The sequence below is a fragment of the Pinus tabuliformis genome, chromosome 5_2, assembly GCF_031772625.1.
Source record: "Pinus tabuliformis cultivar Carrire ecotype Pingquan chromosome 5_2, CPIR1, whole genome shotgun sequence".
Taxonomy (NCBI): Eukaryota; Viridiplantae; Streptophyta; class Pinopsida; order Pinales; family Pinaceae; genus Pinus; species Pinus tabuliformis.
Window position 1 is genome coordinate 484,182,901 of NC_142306.1, and position 15,581 is coordinate 484,198,481.

Sequence of the window (15,581 nt, forward strand, 5' to 3'; positions counted from 1 at the left end):
GTCACTTGTTTCAAAGAGAAGTTCAAGGAAAGATTGTTGAGTTACTGTGCTACTTTCTCCTTTTATAGAGGATTAAGGGAAATGTTTCTTCTGTGATTTGTGTGCTAATAGAATTTACCTCTCGATGAGTGTGAGTCTTTACCCTGATTTCTGTTTATCCTCTAATTTTTGTATGGTGACTTCCTCAGCTGATATTGTGTGTTCAACTTTTCCTAAAGGGTCTACTCCTGATGGTAGGTTAATTTTTGGATGGGGGGTTTTTATGAATCTACCTTTATTATCTCTAGATCTAGGCATAAGTAAACATGACTTCTAAAATGATGAATTAAAATTAAACCTATGCTTTTGCTTGTTTTTGTCTATTTTATTTTATTTTTATTTTGTTTTTAGAAATCCTCTAGCTGCGCCTCCCTGGCAACGACGCCAAAATGTAGTGGCCAATCTAGGGTGCTAGATTAGACTAGATTTATTATCAACCAAGGTAGGTAAACTTAGAGGCACGCATCTAAATTCTATAGACCTAAAGGGATCTCAGCTACCTAACTAAGTGTTTACTGTGACAGGTTACAACACTCCTTTACAGGAGGTTAAAATATGTTTCCTCTCACACTTTAGCACTCAGATCATCTAGTTTATCTAACTGTCCTAAAGATACAGCGTATTGCTAGACTGAGCTTTCAACCCTCTTACGAGGATGTTATGCACAAAAGCTCTTTATAGCTAACACACTAAGCATTCATGAAAATCAAAAGCACACTGAATTTTAAATGCATGGAAACAGAGTCTACGGAGATGCTTTGAAATCTAATGATCGATCAAATCTCTTACAAGATACTGTTCAATGATCTAGCAATCAGATCTTTAAGCTATCACCATAAATATCATTTGCAAGAATTTCTAATCAAATCGATAAACTCACAGACATGAAAATAACATTAAACACTATGCACACTATTCAAATTCAAAACGCTATGGAAATGAAATTAACAGTATACCAATTCCACGCAGGGCTCGTCCACGTTTCACTGGCACACTGAAGAAACTTCAAGCGATGAGAATATTAACGCATAAACACTGTTGGAGTAAAACGGTGACTGTAATTAAGTTCTGAAGATTGAAATCACATACAAGAGCAGCGTTCTGGAATAATACATAGAGATAATAATAATCGTTTTTGAAACAATACAATACGCAGTCTTTATCTGCCTGTCTCCTATCTAAATCGAATGTACATACATTAAGTAGATGTTTCTGCTTTTACAAAAGAGTGATTTTTGTCCTTTCTAATCTAAACCGATTTCCAAAAGCAAAATGAAATCAGTTTGGGAAACCATGGCTTTTTGCTGCCTTTGTGACCAAAAGGGCTGGGTTTGACCAGCATTGAACGCATATCCAGGAGCGTTAGATTTGCTATTGAATCGATTTTTCACCATGCATGTACATTACAGATCACGTTCCTATCCATTGCTTTGACTTGCCTGTCATGCCACATGTCACATCATAAACCATTTACAGGAAGTTATGACATCCTGTAATCTTTTTGTTGAAAATTCCTAATTTCTAACATAAAAAATTCACAAATTAATTTTAATGTAAACTAACAACTATAATTCTATTGATTAATCAATTTCGATGGATATGAGGGTTTATGGAAGAAAAATATAGACAAATGATGGTGTTTCTAGAAGAAAAGGATGGCAAGGAAATGGTACCAACAATAAAATCTTCCAAGAGAAAAAAATCCTGGAGCAGAGTATGACTGAACTTCAGCAAAAAATCATACTTGAAGGCAGAACAGAGGAGTATGCAAGGCAGGAACAAACACTTCTATCTCAGCTAGATGAAAGAGGCAAACAAGAGGAACTGCTATGGCGATAGAAATCAAGAATCGGATGGCTCAAGGAAGGGAACGAAATACGAAGTTCTTTCACAACACAATAATACAAACAAGAATGCAGAATACAATTTCACATATTCAAAACCCTCAAGGAGACAAACTGGAAAAACAGGAAGACATAGAGAAGGAGTTGATAAAGCACTTCCAAACTGTTCACCACGAACAACCCATAGACAGACAAAGTGCCATCAATGATATCCTATAGCACATACCTAAACTCATTACTGAGGAGCAGAATAAATTACTGCTGAGACCAGTAAAAATTCTGGAAGTTGAAGAAGCATCCAATCAGCTCAAGGCTGGGAAGGCGCCAGGACCTGATGGTTTCACATCCAGCTTTTATCATCATTTTTGGGATCTTATTAAAGCAGATGTCTAGAAGGTATTAGAGGAATCCAGAGAAATGCATTGGTTACTCCCGTCACTCAACTCAACCTTCACCGCCCTTATTCCCAAAGTCGCACAGCCAAACACTCCGGAGAAGTTCAGGCCTATTGTCCTCTGCAATGTAATCTACAAAATTATCTCGAAATTCATAGCCAATCAGCTCAAACCGATCCTTCCCTTACTCATCTCTCTCAAGCAATCTGGATATGTAGAAGGTTGCCAAATTCTGGATGGTATAATTCTAACCCATGAAACCATTCATTCACTCAAATCAAACAAACAAGCATGTATGTTGCTGAAAATCAACCTTTCCAAAGCTTTTGATAAACTCTGCTGGACATACATAAGTCAGATGCTAAAAGCCTTTGGCTTTAGTCCAACTTGGGTTCGATGGATAATGTCTCTCGTATCCTCCCCTCTTTGCTCAGTTCTTGTTAATGGTATCCCCTCTAAACCTTATAACCTTTCCAGAGGCATTCGTCAAGGTGACCCACTGTCCCCTTTCCTTTTTGTAATCATGGCTAAAGGTCTAGGTCGTATCATAAAACAAGCAATCCAATCTAATGATCTCAAAGGAATCTCTGTCCATGGATCCCCTGCCATTACCCATCAACAATTTGTTGATGACAATATGCTCTTTGGTCACCCCTCTGTACAAGAAGCCAAGACCTTCAAAGCTATTCTAGACACATTCTCAGACACCTCGGGCACCACCATCAACACCTCCAAATCTCAGATCTTTTTCTTCCATACTCTTATATCCACCCAAATAATCATCACTCGCATCATTGGTTTCTCTCAAGCCAAGCTTCTGTCCCAGTATTTAGGCACCCCTCTTGTAGACCCAGCTTTAAAGCATACTTCTTGGCATCAACTCATTGAGAAAATGGAAAACCGGCTAGTATCTTGGACATATAGAACTCTCAATCTGGCAAGCAAACTAGTCCTGATCAAAGCTGTTCTTCAAGCTATTCCCCTTTATCTGTTCTCAGTGCTTACAGCGCCGAAGTGGGTTATGAAAAGAATTTGCAATTTGTAGCGTAACTTCCTATGGGGTTCCACAGGACAAAACAGAAAGTGGCCTCTAGTCAAATGGGATAAAGTCTGCAAGCCTAAAAATCAGGGTGGCCTCGGCTTAAGAGATCCTGAACAAAGCAATACTTTGATGGGAGCCAGGATCTGGTGGCAATGGGTCTCCTGTCCAAAGAAGCAATGGGCGCAACTATGGACAGCAAAGTATGCTAACAATAGACCACAATAAGAGCTAATCAAAATCATGACTACACCTACAGGTTCCTTAATCTGGAACACGGCCAAGCAACACAGAGAGGTAATTTACCAGCATAGCTTCTGGGAAATAAGGGATGGAAGAACGGCTCATTTCTGGATGGACTCTTAGCAACAAAGACCCAAAATTGTAGCATTCGTACCAGAAAAAAGCCATCATGCAAATAACATTAACCAGGCAGACAATGTTGCACAATTCTCAACTCCTGGAAATACACAAGGATATAGGAAATGGAAACCGACAAGGCAAATTATACAGCAAGCAATGGAAGAGTATCATTTAGAGCTACACAAAGAGCTTACCAATAGAAAAATCAGAGTTCATACAGAAAGTGATGTTCTAAGATGGGGTTACACACCGAAAGGCACATACACCACCAAAGAGGCATACCAAATATTATGCCAATCTCAGGAACCAATTGATCCCGTCTGGCAACGAATATGGACCACAGGGATCTGGCCCAAAGTCTCCACTTTTATCTGGCTACTGTATCATCAAAGAATTCTCACTTGGGATAACTTAATTAAAAGAGGATTTCATGGTCCTTCTTACTGTCCCAACTGTCGAAACAATGAAGAAAGTATTCAGCACCTAATGGATTCTTGCAGTATGGCAAATCACCTCTGGGAGAAGCTCACATTTAGGTGCCAGAGATCGTGCAAAATTCTTGGAGATCTTAGAAGCACCATCAGCAACTGGACTCCAACGCCCTACAATAGCAAAATTGTCAATAAGTTATGGACCATCCTGCCAGGCCTCCTTCTATGGACAATTGGGAAGGAAAGAAATAAGCAAATTTTTAAAAATCATCAAACTCCATTAGAAACAATATGGACAAACCTATGTTAGAACATCAAGGAAACTCTCACCCTGCATCAATGGACAACAGAGCACTTTCCAACCCAGCCACAGGAATTGAGTATATGGGCCAACTGGAACCTACAGCTGCCACAAGTTCAATTGGCGTACAACAGAACCAGCATCACAACCAGGAAGCCCTCATATTGGTCACGCCCGCCCACAGGAGTGATCAAATTAAACTTTGACGAAGCATCAAAAGGCAACCCGGGCAAAGCAAGATATGGAGGCATCTTTAGAAATCATGAGGGCCAACCCTTACTATCCTTTTTTGGCTCCATTGGATGGGATATGAACAACTCGGCAGAATTGGAAGGCTTGTGGCAAGGTATGAAGCTCACTGACCAACATAATCTCTATCCAATCCTAATAGAAGGGGATACTTAGATACTCATCAATATGGGTACTCAAATACAGCAAGGAAGATCTGCCTTATGAGTTGTCAACAGTTGGAGACTAATGACCAGGCTTGAAACAATAGAGAAATGGATAAAAGACAGAAAAGCAATAACTTTTATTCATGTCAAAAGGGACTGTAACAAAGTTGTTGATCTTCTAGCAAACATTGGGATAGATCAAGACCAGATCCTTCACTATGGACCACTTGACATCATAGATGACCAGAATCAACTGCATATCTGCACTAACTTGGTGCAACAGGAAGCTCATCCCCCAGATGCGAGTGACCATTAATACGCTTGCGATGAGAAGACGGATGACGACGGACGGGCTGGCCACTTGGCTCTCGGAAATCTTCCCAAGAACATAGTTACTCCTCAGAGCACCTTGCAGACGGAATTAATTGCCTGCTACAGCCGAGGCAGAACCATACTCTGTTTAACCATGAAGCCCGCTCATAAACATGGCATTCTTCCCCTGATCCATTGTGCCCGCCCTCTGCAGGTGGCCGTGCATATTGAAAGAACCAGTACAGGGCGACGCTACTAGTTTGTTTGCAGCCTTGTTTCGGGCAAGGTCCATTACCACTCCCAAACGATTCTCTGCAATTCAGCACCCGCTCTCCAGCATTCGGATTCCTCAGCGCCCAATTCCCCTATCAATCCCCCCTCCGCTTACCCTGACGCTCTCTCTGCTCTTCATTCCACCATGGTTCGCCACCGTATGCTCAGCAGACGGGGGCTCGCGGGGTGGTAGCTCTCGGCCTCAGGCTAGGCAGCGAAGTATCTCGGACTCTCCGTCTTCCTCGGTGGAAAATCCCCACTATCCAAATACAAGAAGTGGCCGTGGCAGAGCATGCATTAACTACTCAGGCAGCGGTGCGGAGGCTGTGTGCTCTGCTCCCTTCCCTTTTCCCTTGCATCATACCCCCCATACCATGCAATTCTAATTCAGAAGCTCTCTCAATAGACCGATCATTGTCACCACTATTTCCATCTCCTTTTCTGAGGAAGCAGAGCAGTGTATCCCGATGACCTTCTCCATGGACGAGATGCACAGAGCTGGACCGAGTCGAAACAGAGACAAGGAAGAAGCACAAGGAGGTAATGGTGGTCGGAACAAACGGAATGGGAAGGCCGTTGTTGGCAGCCTACATGAGGAATTGGAACCGCAGAATGACACGCAGGCTATGGAAAGTCTCATGATGGACGCGTCGGACCCACATCTGGACGCAGACAGTAGAGAAGGCGAGTAGCAGATAGTGGGCCAAACTGAGTCAGACAACCCAGATGACTGGGCTTGCCCGATAGTGGAGGAACCTGCCATGGAGGATTTCACTACTCGCGTCACGAATGCCAGGTGGCACTTCACTTAGCTCTTAGTTTTTTCTTCCTCTTTTTGTCCATGTTGGTGATCCAATGTGGATGTACTGCTACTTTTCTGGGTGGTCAGCTGTTCTTGGGTGGAGTAGTTGGGTTTACAATGCCGGTTTATTGGTTCTCTTCAGAAAACTATGCATAATTTTTAGTGTTGTCTTCTCTTTTTGCATCTCCCTCTCTATCATACTGGTTTCCCCTTTGTTGGGGCAGTCTCAGATCTAGTTAAATGGAAACAAGCTGAGTTAGGATGTGTTCCTTCACGGCCAGAACACCTTTGTAAATACCTTTTTATTTTCTTTTAATATATTACTCTTACTTAGAAAAAAAAATGTCACTGTGAAATATTACACCACTGATTAAATATATGGATGATTAAACATTGTAATGAAGAGTTGTGAAATTTGATAATATAACAAATTAATCCAAACATTATATACAAATTACCTAATAAAATTTTAATCTATATGAATAATGTTATAAGATATATTTCAATTTTTTTATGAATAATGGATTTAAAAAATTGCAATAATTTCACTATCACATGTCGATATTTCCAAAAAAGAGAAAATATCATACAAGAAATCGGTGTGTCCATAACATAAAAATGCACGAGTGTGTTATATTATATCAAAACACTGCGATGACATATTTTTGCAAGATCGGTGCCTTTTGAGAAAAAAAACAACACTGGGTGTTTAGTTATTGAAACACCATTATTATTTGCAATCAATGCCCCACTACATTGTAATTCTTAACGCACCAGTTCTTTCATAGAACTAACACCATGTTCACACAAAATATTATTTCCCTGATGTCATTCCTTGCAAGAATGCCCCGAGGCCATTTTATGTATTAGCATTGGTGTGGTAGATATTACTCAATGGTGTTCTTTGCATTCAATGCATAGGTGCTTTTAGTTATATATGCAACCCAATGCATTTATATATGTAGTGCAGCGGTGATATTTGTTCCATGAAGTGCACCAAAGAAAAAAAAAAAAAAACATCGACTAAAACCTCCGGCCGCCAAGATTTTTTCAGTTGTGATGAATTTTCGTTATAATCTCCAATAAAACATCCACTATAATAAAGGAATGTTGTAGCATATGTTTTTGACAATTTTTGCTAATTTTATAACACTAAAAACCTTTATTATAACCTTTGCTAGAAGGTATTTTCCTTGTAGTGTAGAGATTGAAGCTCCTCCCTTATTCAAATACCCAAAATGTTTTGAAAAATCATCTACCCATCGTTGCAACACTTAACCACCAACCCTTTTCCTTTGCGAAATGCTTCTCTGCTCAAAATACCTTCGAATCCTTGAATAATATTGAAGCTCTAGACCTTATTTCCTCTTTATAGGCCAATAATTCTTCCCAAACTAAGAAATATTTGATCCATAATGTGCACATTAATAACTTTATGCAAACTCATATTTCAAAATCCAGGTTAGCCCAACATAAATATTTTGTGAAGATAGTCGTCAATGAAGTAATCATGATAGAGGGGTGTGTGACCCAAGAGAAATAAATAGGGGAATATATGGATCTAGTTTCCCTATACCTACCATAAAAGGGTTTATGCTCTGAAAGGGAAGGATTGACACTCAATCCCTACACACCATGTTCAGATTTTTGACAAGGGCTTCATTTAATAAAAAGCTTAAGATTGGTTAGAAGAATCAAATATAAAATTTGAAATTGTCACCTAGGCATTTAGGTACACTCCAAATATCCTCCTAAATCCTTAAAGGAGTATTAAAGAGTAATAATCAGTTGTAATAAGAACTAGGGGAATTTTATGTGAACTCTAGGTGCAACACTCTAATGATAAAGTAATTCTACTCCATTCTAACCATTCCTCAATGAGGATAATTTATTAGAACATAAGATGCGTGAATTTTAGAGTGAAGAAATGGCTTCTTAAGAACCATTCTAATAAGGAACAACCAAGATGATACAAGAAACTAAATGTTCTAATGAAACTATCACCTTGATGGCCCTGAAATGTTGTGTAGGATATAAACTCATGGTAATTGGTCTAAATGGTCAATAAGGTGGGATATTGCTACTCTAAAACCCCAAGGAAATAATTATCTCATACATGTTAGCCACCCATAAAGCCATAACTATGGAATTTAAACTAATAAGCTCTATAGAGATTAACTTTCTCATAAACTTCTATGGACTAACAATACCTAAGTAAATTTTTGAGTTCCTTAAATGTTAAAATATCCAATACTAGAATCATTACTTTCCACAAATAATAGGTGGGGCTTTAAAAATCATTAAATATCTCGAGGAGAAAATAATACGACTTAAAAAAACTAGATGCAGATGTAGAGAAATTCAAAGAAATGCTAATTCAACTTCACCTTTTATATCTAAACACTTGCAATGGTCTACACACTTGCAACAACCATAGGGGAGGATCTCAACAAATCACCTCTAAGTTAAACAAGTATCTTTCCTTAGAATCCTCATTGGAAAAGAACCTTTTCATAGAGGCATCCATCCTTGCATGTATTGGAATGGATCACTAGCCCCTGTGTTTCAACCTACATATTAAAGCAAGACCCCAAAATAGATCCTTTCGTTTCAAAAACTTTTGGCCAACTAACCCATCCTTCATGGAGAATATTAAGAACTTGTGAAGTGAGGCTAATTACCTAAAAGAATATTCTATGTTTTTGCTCTTAAAAAAGCTCAAATACATCAAGGCCAAAATTAAACAATGGAACAAATAAGAATTTGGAAATATTTTCAAAGCCAAGAGAGAATTGGAAAATAGGATGAGTGAGGTGCAACAATATATAATTATGGAAGGAAGAATAGATGAAATGGTAGATGAAAAAGAAAATATACTCATTCAATGGAAGGACAGGATACAAAAATAAGAAAGTTTATGGAAGTAGAAATATGGAGTGTGATGGCTTAAGGAAGATGAAAATAACACCACTTTATTTCAACATTAGAAGTGGCATAACAACAAGCTAGATTCTCTAAATGATGGGGAGGATAATAAGCTAATGGATCATGGATACCTATATTAAGAACTAATTCACTATTACAGCAATCTTCTTACTAAGATTGGGCAAACAAGATAAGATGGGATCCAAAAACTAACTAAGGATATTTTGTCTCTAGTATCAATATATCAAAATGAATTCCTCATGAGGAAAATAAATTCAAAGAAAGTGGAGGCAACAACCATGGATATGCCTAGAAATAAAGCACTAAGGACAGGTGGTTTCACAACTAACTTAAAGGAATATAATAAAGATTCTTTCCTAAGCATCGTACACCTCTCATTATCCTCTTTTGGATCGGCCATTTTGTCTCCACGAATTTATGTATGGATACTTTCTTTTGAAAACTTTAACATCAAATCCACCCATTTTGTGGTAGTGAACGTGCATTTGATTTTTGCTCAATTTAGAAAACTTGTCTCAACACAGACATTTTTCAAGTTCGCTCATAAATATCCCATTTATCTCGTCTGAATTGTTAGATTCAATATCCTACAACAAATATACAATGGATATGAAATAGGGGACATAGAGAGTTTATAGTCAAGAAACCTCCAAATGGGAAATTCTATTAAAAAAACCATGCCTATGTGCATTTCTATTGTATAATTTCTCTCTTTATCCAGTAGTAAATGGTCATAATAGCCATATCATAAATAGATTCTTCATTCAACCATATGAATAACTATCTCCACAATAATGTTTTCATGCATCTTTCAACTAATGTTCATCTCTAACATGTCTTATCGATCATGTCTGATTGAAGGCATAATGAATATCCATGTGTTAATTCTTGTGTTGACTCGTGTTTTTGCATGGGGTTAATTTTGTATGGTGATCATGAAAGAGGCTAAACATACTCCTTGAAGTTGATTAAAATGATCCCCATGTTCCTTTTCATTGCTAACCCATTTCAATCTTGGTATTGGAACTCGGTGTTTTAGGATGTGATAACAAGTGATTGGGTCCACAATGTCCTTTCCCTATTGAATTCTATCCAAAATAGAGTTAGATGATAGTCTTGTGATGCTAGGTTCAAGGTAAGAGAACTGATAATTACTACCATTTCTCTTATCAGTGTTAACTTTAAGGCATTAATAACTTATGCAAGTTTTATTCTTTGCATTAAAATATATGGTTTTCCTAAATTATTGGTCTCTACTTTGAGCCTGCATGCATAAGAATAAAAAAAAATTCCCTTGTAATTATAAATAGCCCCCTCACCTACCAGCCCCATAGAATAAGACAAATTATTGTAAGAAATTAAGTTAACCATTTATTTTAAATTAAATATGATGATGATTAACATCCACTAAGACTGAAATGGTCTATATAGCCCAAAAGGGAATATATTACTTGGAATTCTTTAGATTTTCATTTCTATGCTCAAATGGAATTAAGATAAGTGCTCCAAGATGACAGGAATTTTGTTGAGTTAAAATATCAAGAAGGTTAGTCGTGCGACAAATATTTGAAAATTAGAACTCATGTGAGTATAAGACAAACAATCTAAGAGAAAGTGTTTTTCATATTCAACCCTCCATCCGTCACATAGATGAAAAAATATTTCAAACCATGGTGTTTTAGGAATTGACCAACTCTAAATTACACTATGGAACTCATGAGAATTTGTTCTTATTTTAGCAATGTTTATTTTCTTCTTTACACTAGCCAAGATGAATAGATATTTTTTGTTTTCAAGATTTGGATTTGATAGCCTACTTATAGTATCTTAGATTCCTTTTCCCCTCTAACTCCTCATCCCACAATTTATCCTTAAACTTTGATGTAATAATATATTTATTCTACAAAATGATCTCCTCCTTTATCCCAAATGATCTAGCCAAGAGTGAGCATCCTTATGTCATCCCTACTTGAGTGAAAGGTGGTGGTGTGATTGGAGGTAGAAGCAACTTTAGGAAACCTCTTGTCTTCCATGTTGTTTATCCTCTTCTTATACATAAGCTACCTAATCATAGTCATGCTTTCAATGGGGGAATTATTTCTTTTATGAGGAGCATAGGATAAGGTGTATTTATGTCAATCCTGATATTATATGTTGTAAAGTGTTTTTGGATTTGTTCTATCCTCCTCCATGACACTATAGAGATATTTCAATCTCATACCTCATATCCATATAGCATAATAAGAGTGATAAGAGTCTCAAAGAGGAATTTACTTTTTATCCCATATCGAAAAAATATGTTGACTTACAATAATTGTTTTAAGGTCATAATAATCTTTTCACCTTCCTTTCATCTTTCTCTTAATGATATAATTCCACTCGAGATTTTGATGGATATCAATTCCTAGATATTTGTATGAAAAGTCCCCCCAAGTGTTTTTGTTGTCATATATAAAAGTTATCACATGTGACCTCTCTGGGTTCGATTATAATTAGTTTTTTTTTGTCAATATTAATAGTAATACCCATCTTGGCATTAAAAACTTGAAGGATTCCTAGTTTCTTTTCAAGACTATAATGAATCCTATATAAAATAAAAATATGATTAGCATAAATAAGAAGAGCTATAACTATACTTGTGAGCATGGGGAAAAACCAACCTACCTCTTCTAGATTATCAACGTATATGCAGAAAATGGTAAGGGACAAAGGACACCCTTGCATGAATCTAATATTATACTTAATTGCTTCCTAACAACCCCCACTAGTCGTAAGCATGGCAATAATTTTCCCATATGACCTTGTCATAGCATCCCTCAACTCAAGAGGAACTATTATCTCTTGTAACGTTTTCCATAGGTTCATCCTAGGAACAATGCCAATTTTTTTTCTAAAGTAAATGAAATAACAAAAGAGAACAATTTTATCATCGTGACGCTTATGTTCGATGACGTTGAAAGTAACAAGGTGACCCACAGTTGAATGATATATTTAAAACCTAGCTTACGCTTCCGTTGTTTATCGTGGATTTATAGTCCTAGGTTAATATTCTATTCCAAAATAACTCTTTACAACTTAGGTAAAATTGGGGTAATCAAAATGGCCAAATAATTAGAAGGAATACTTTTATCCCCACTTTTAAATATAGCTATGATGCTCATATATAAAATTACATATATAGGATATGTAATGTTACTTCTTCCTAGTAAGACACATTCCATACTTACAAATCAGTTACCATATTATTATATCTAATTACAACATAAATTCTAAATACCATAATAAAGCCAAAACTAAAAAAAAAAAGTTATAAATTATAAATTCTGAATTATTGTAAATGTTAAAACATTAAAAAAAATATTTATTAGATAACATTTAATAAATTTATTTAACTAATAATATTGAACATTTAAACAAATATATTAAATTTTTAATATCAATAAATTAAATTTAAAATATCAAATCAAATAATATAATATAATAAAAAAAAAAAATAATAAATAATTGAGATCCATGTATATCAACAGATATAAAGTTATGCTTCGCGGAATAATAACTTAAAAGATCATGATTGTGCGAGTTGCGAAACCCTCTTCATATTTTCCAAATTCTGTAAACATTCAATGCTACTATTTTCAGATCATTCTTATCATTTTTCAAGCAAATCTTATCCCAAATTGTCGTAAGTGCCATTAAGTAAGGGTTCCTGTTCCGGTTTCTTCTTTGCATCCTTCATTACACGAATTCATCCGAAACCAGGCAAAAGAATAAAGGACTCACAAACTTTCGTAGGACATTGGTAAGTGTAAAGTTTACATATTACAATCTGTTTATAGCTCTCTGCGATAAATTCAAACATGGAATATTAGAGTGGCCTCATCTTTCCAATAATTGCAGAACGCACATTCAGCGGTGCACAATGCACATAATCCTTGTCATTACATCCCTAAAAAATAATGGATCACAGAGTACACCCACCCATGATGGATCATAATGATAAATGTTGACTCTAATCACAAATATATGGCCAGGAATCGCCATTGAGAAGGTCCAGAAGGTTCTTATTGCACGCCTACAACATCGTCTGAAGCACAGGTTACGAAATCCGAAGAGATACCCATTGTAGCTTATTGAAAAATGTAAAAACCAGCAAGTTCTGTGTCGCCATTTATAGGAGCAGCATTACAGCACAGTCGCAAATAAGTTTGTATGCACGGTTGAAAAGTGGCCGACATGGAGAGACAATGCTTTGCCGCCCCACCGCACCAAATATACAACTTACTTCATCTCATATCCTTCACTTTTTCAAAGTCGCACCACCTTGCATTTAGGCTTAGCCAGTCTATCCTTCAGTGTGTATAAGTCACACCCCACTATCAGTTAGTGCAGGCCTCCAAAGCACATACGCAGAAGTTGAAACGTATCACATAGTGATTTATTTGAGGATCCCGCTAACTCTATAAAAGCCTCTTGCTCATTCCATGTTTCACATACTAGAATCTATCAGCTCCATCTTGATTTTACTAAGTGGTGTGCATTTGCAAAGGATTTATAAGATAAGGCAAGGGGCAGTGTGGATTTGGAAAGCAATGTCGAACCACAAACTCTTCCTTTTCGCCGCCATGGCCGGACTTCTGTTATCTTTTGCTATCGTTGAGAGCCGCGTGGCGCGAAGCAACCTGGGCTTGGACCTTGGCGGAGGTTTGGGTCTCGGCGTAGGTGTCGGCGCGGGCCTGGGCTTGGGCTTGGGCGGCTCTAGCGGAAGTGGGAGTGTGAGTGGTTCTGGTTCGGCGTCAGGTTCTGGCTCAGCCTCAGGTTCTGGCGCTGGCTCAGGGTCCGGTTCAGGCGCTGCTTCGGGGGCTGGCTCTTACTCTGGATCCGGGGCAGGCAACGGAAGCGGCCAAGGTCAAGGTTCAGGAAGCGGCTATGGGGCGGGCTCCGGGAATGGCAAGGGAGCGGGCAACGGCAACGGATACGGGGCGGGCTCTGGTTCGGGTAGTGGCTATGGCAGCGGCTCTGGTTCAGGCGGCGGTCACGGAAGTGGTTCTGGTAGCGGCAGTGGCCACGGAAGCGGCTCCGGCTCTGGCTCGGGCTACGGTTCTGGCTCTGGTTCCGGCTACGGGCTGGAAATGGTGGCAGTAATGGGGAGCTCCTGGTGGTGGATACTAAACTCAACGAGGAAGGTAAACAGAAAAAACTTCTTAGGTTTTCCAAAATAGTTGCATGGTTTCCATTATAATATGGTTTGCATCGTAATATAATAACGCGCACTTATATTACAAAGCCCTGGGATGCTTAAAAATATGCTTATGCCGGTCAGCAACCGTACTTTCGCTCATGTAAAGACTTTGCAAGTACAAATGAATATAGTTGTTTGTTAAGGAAATGATTTAATGAATATGGTCGTTTGTCAAAAGAAAATGTTTTATTGTCTTCTGTAGGGAAATACGAATTATGTCGTTTGTTATCGCAAGAAATTGCGTAGTCTGTACCTGGAATTTTCATAGTGACTGCCTGGGTTCTTCTACCTGTAACTTTCATGTTGACTGTTCGGGCTTTAACATTTTAAAAAACATATTTATCCAACGATACTACGGCCGGAGACATCACATTGACATGCATCGTGTTCCCACACAGAACAGAATTCTCATAATTAGTGGTCAAGATACCTCACATATAAATATGTAATTATCAAAACTGTTTGATGTAATACAGACAAGTTCATTTTCAAAACATGAAAAAAAGAAAAGCAAACGAAAATTTGGGAGGAAATAAAATTATAGAGTAGACATTCATATTACTACATGGTTGCTTTCATCATGCACTTCAATGGCATCGCGGTATTTTTATTTTTAAAGTTTATAAGAATCACATGTTAACTTCAGACCATGACAAAGTTATCGGAAGGAATCATAATTTATTTTAAATAATAAATAAAATTTATTTTAAATAAGATAGGGTAATATAAATATAATTATATGTATATTTTAATTTTTTAAAATAAATTTATATTATTTTAAAGAAAATAGCTAAAACAATTATCTTAAAAAAATTCTCGTGCAAAAAGTTAAGTTATATTTTTTAACATTTTTAAATCTAACATATTTTATAAAATCATATTAATTTATGTGGAAATTTCACCGAGTGATAAACATGGAGAGTGGTGAGTGGGGAGAGAGGGTGTACCATCATTAACACCCCACTCAATAGAGGGGTAGATACCACTCGCCCTCATTCACGTAATTTTAGATACACTCTTGTTTACATCATGTTGCAATTAACGGTTCAACGTGGCTAAGATTAGAAGGTTATTAAATGTTGTTTGGTCCATCACAGTATTAATTTTCTATATGTTTTTGTTTGGGTAATCCATGGTATTATTTTTTTATATTTTTATTTACTTTAATAGTGGGCCAATATTTTTTTGTATTTGGGAATTGA

The 15,581-nt window shown here is 37.3% G+C and overlaps 2 protein-coding genes across 2 annotated transcripts in view; both read left to right on the forward strand.

Moving 5' to 3' along the window:
• LOC149159786 (uncharacterized) overlaps window positions 1–14,651 on the forward strand; it is a 111,432-nt gene extending 96,781 nt beyond the window's left edge. Inside the window, exon 3 of the mRNA XM_089434425.1 lies at window positions 14,346–14,651. Coding sequence (XP_089290551.1) covers window positions 14,346–14,379 — 34 coding nt within the window. The 3' untranslated portion in view covers window positions 14,380–14,651. The remainder of the gene's footprint in view (window positions 1–14,345) is intronic.
• Window positions 13,607–14,526, forward strand: LOC149159787 (uncharacterized). Its single transcript, XM_089433555.1, is given in 3 exon segments — window positions 13,607–14,261; window positions 14,264–14,281; window positions 14,284–14,526. Coding segments are annotated over 3 exon segments (684 nt in total). The 5' UTR covers window positions 13,607–13,621; the 3' UTR covers window positions 14,310–14,526.
• Window positions 14,652–15,581: the final 930 nt, after the last annotated feature.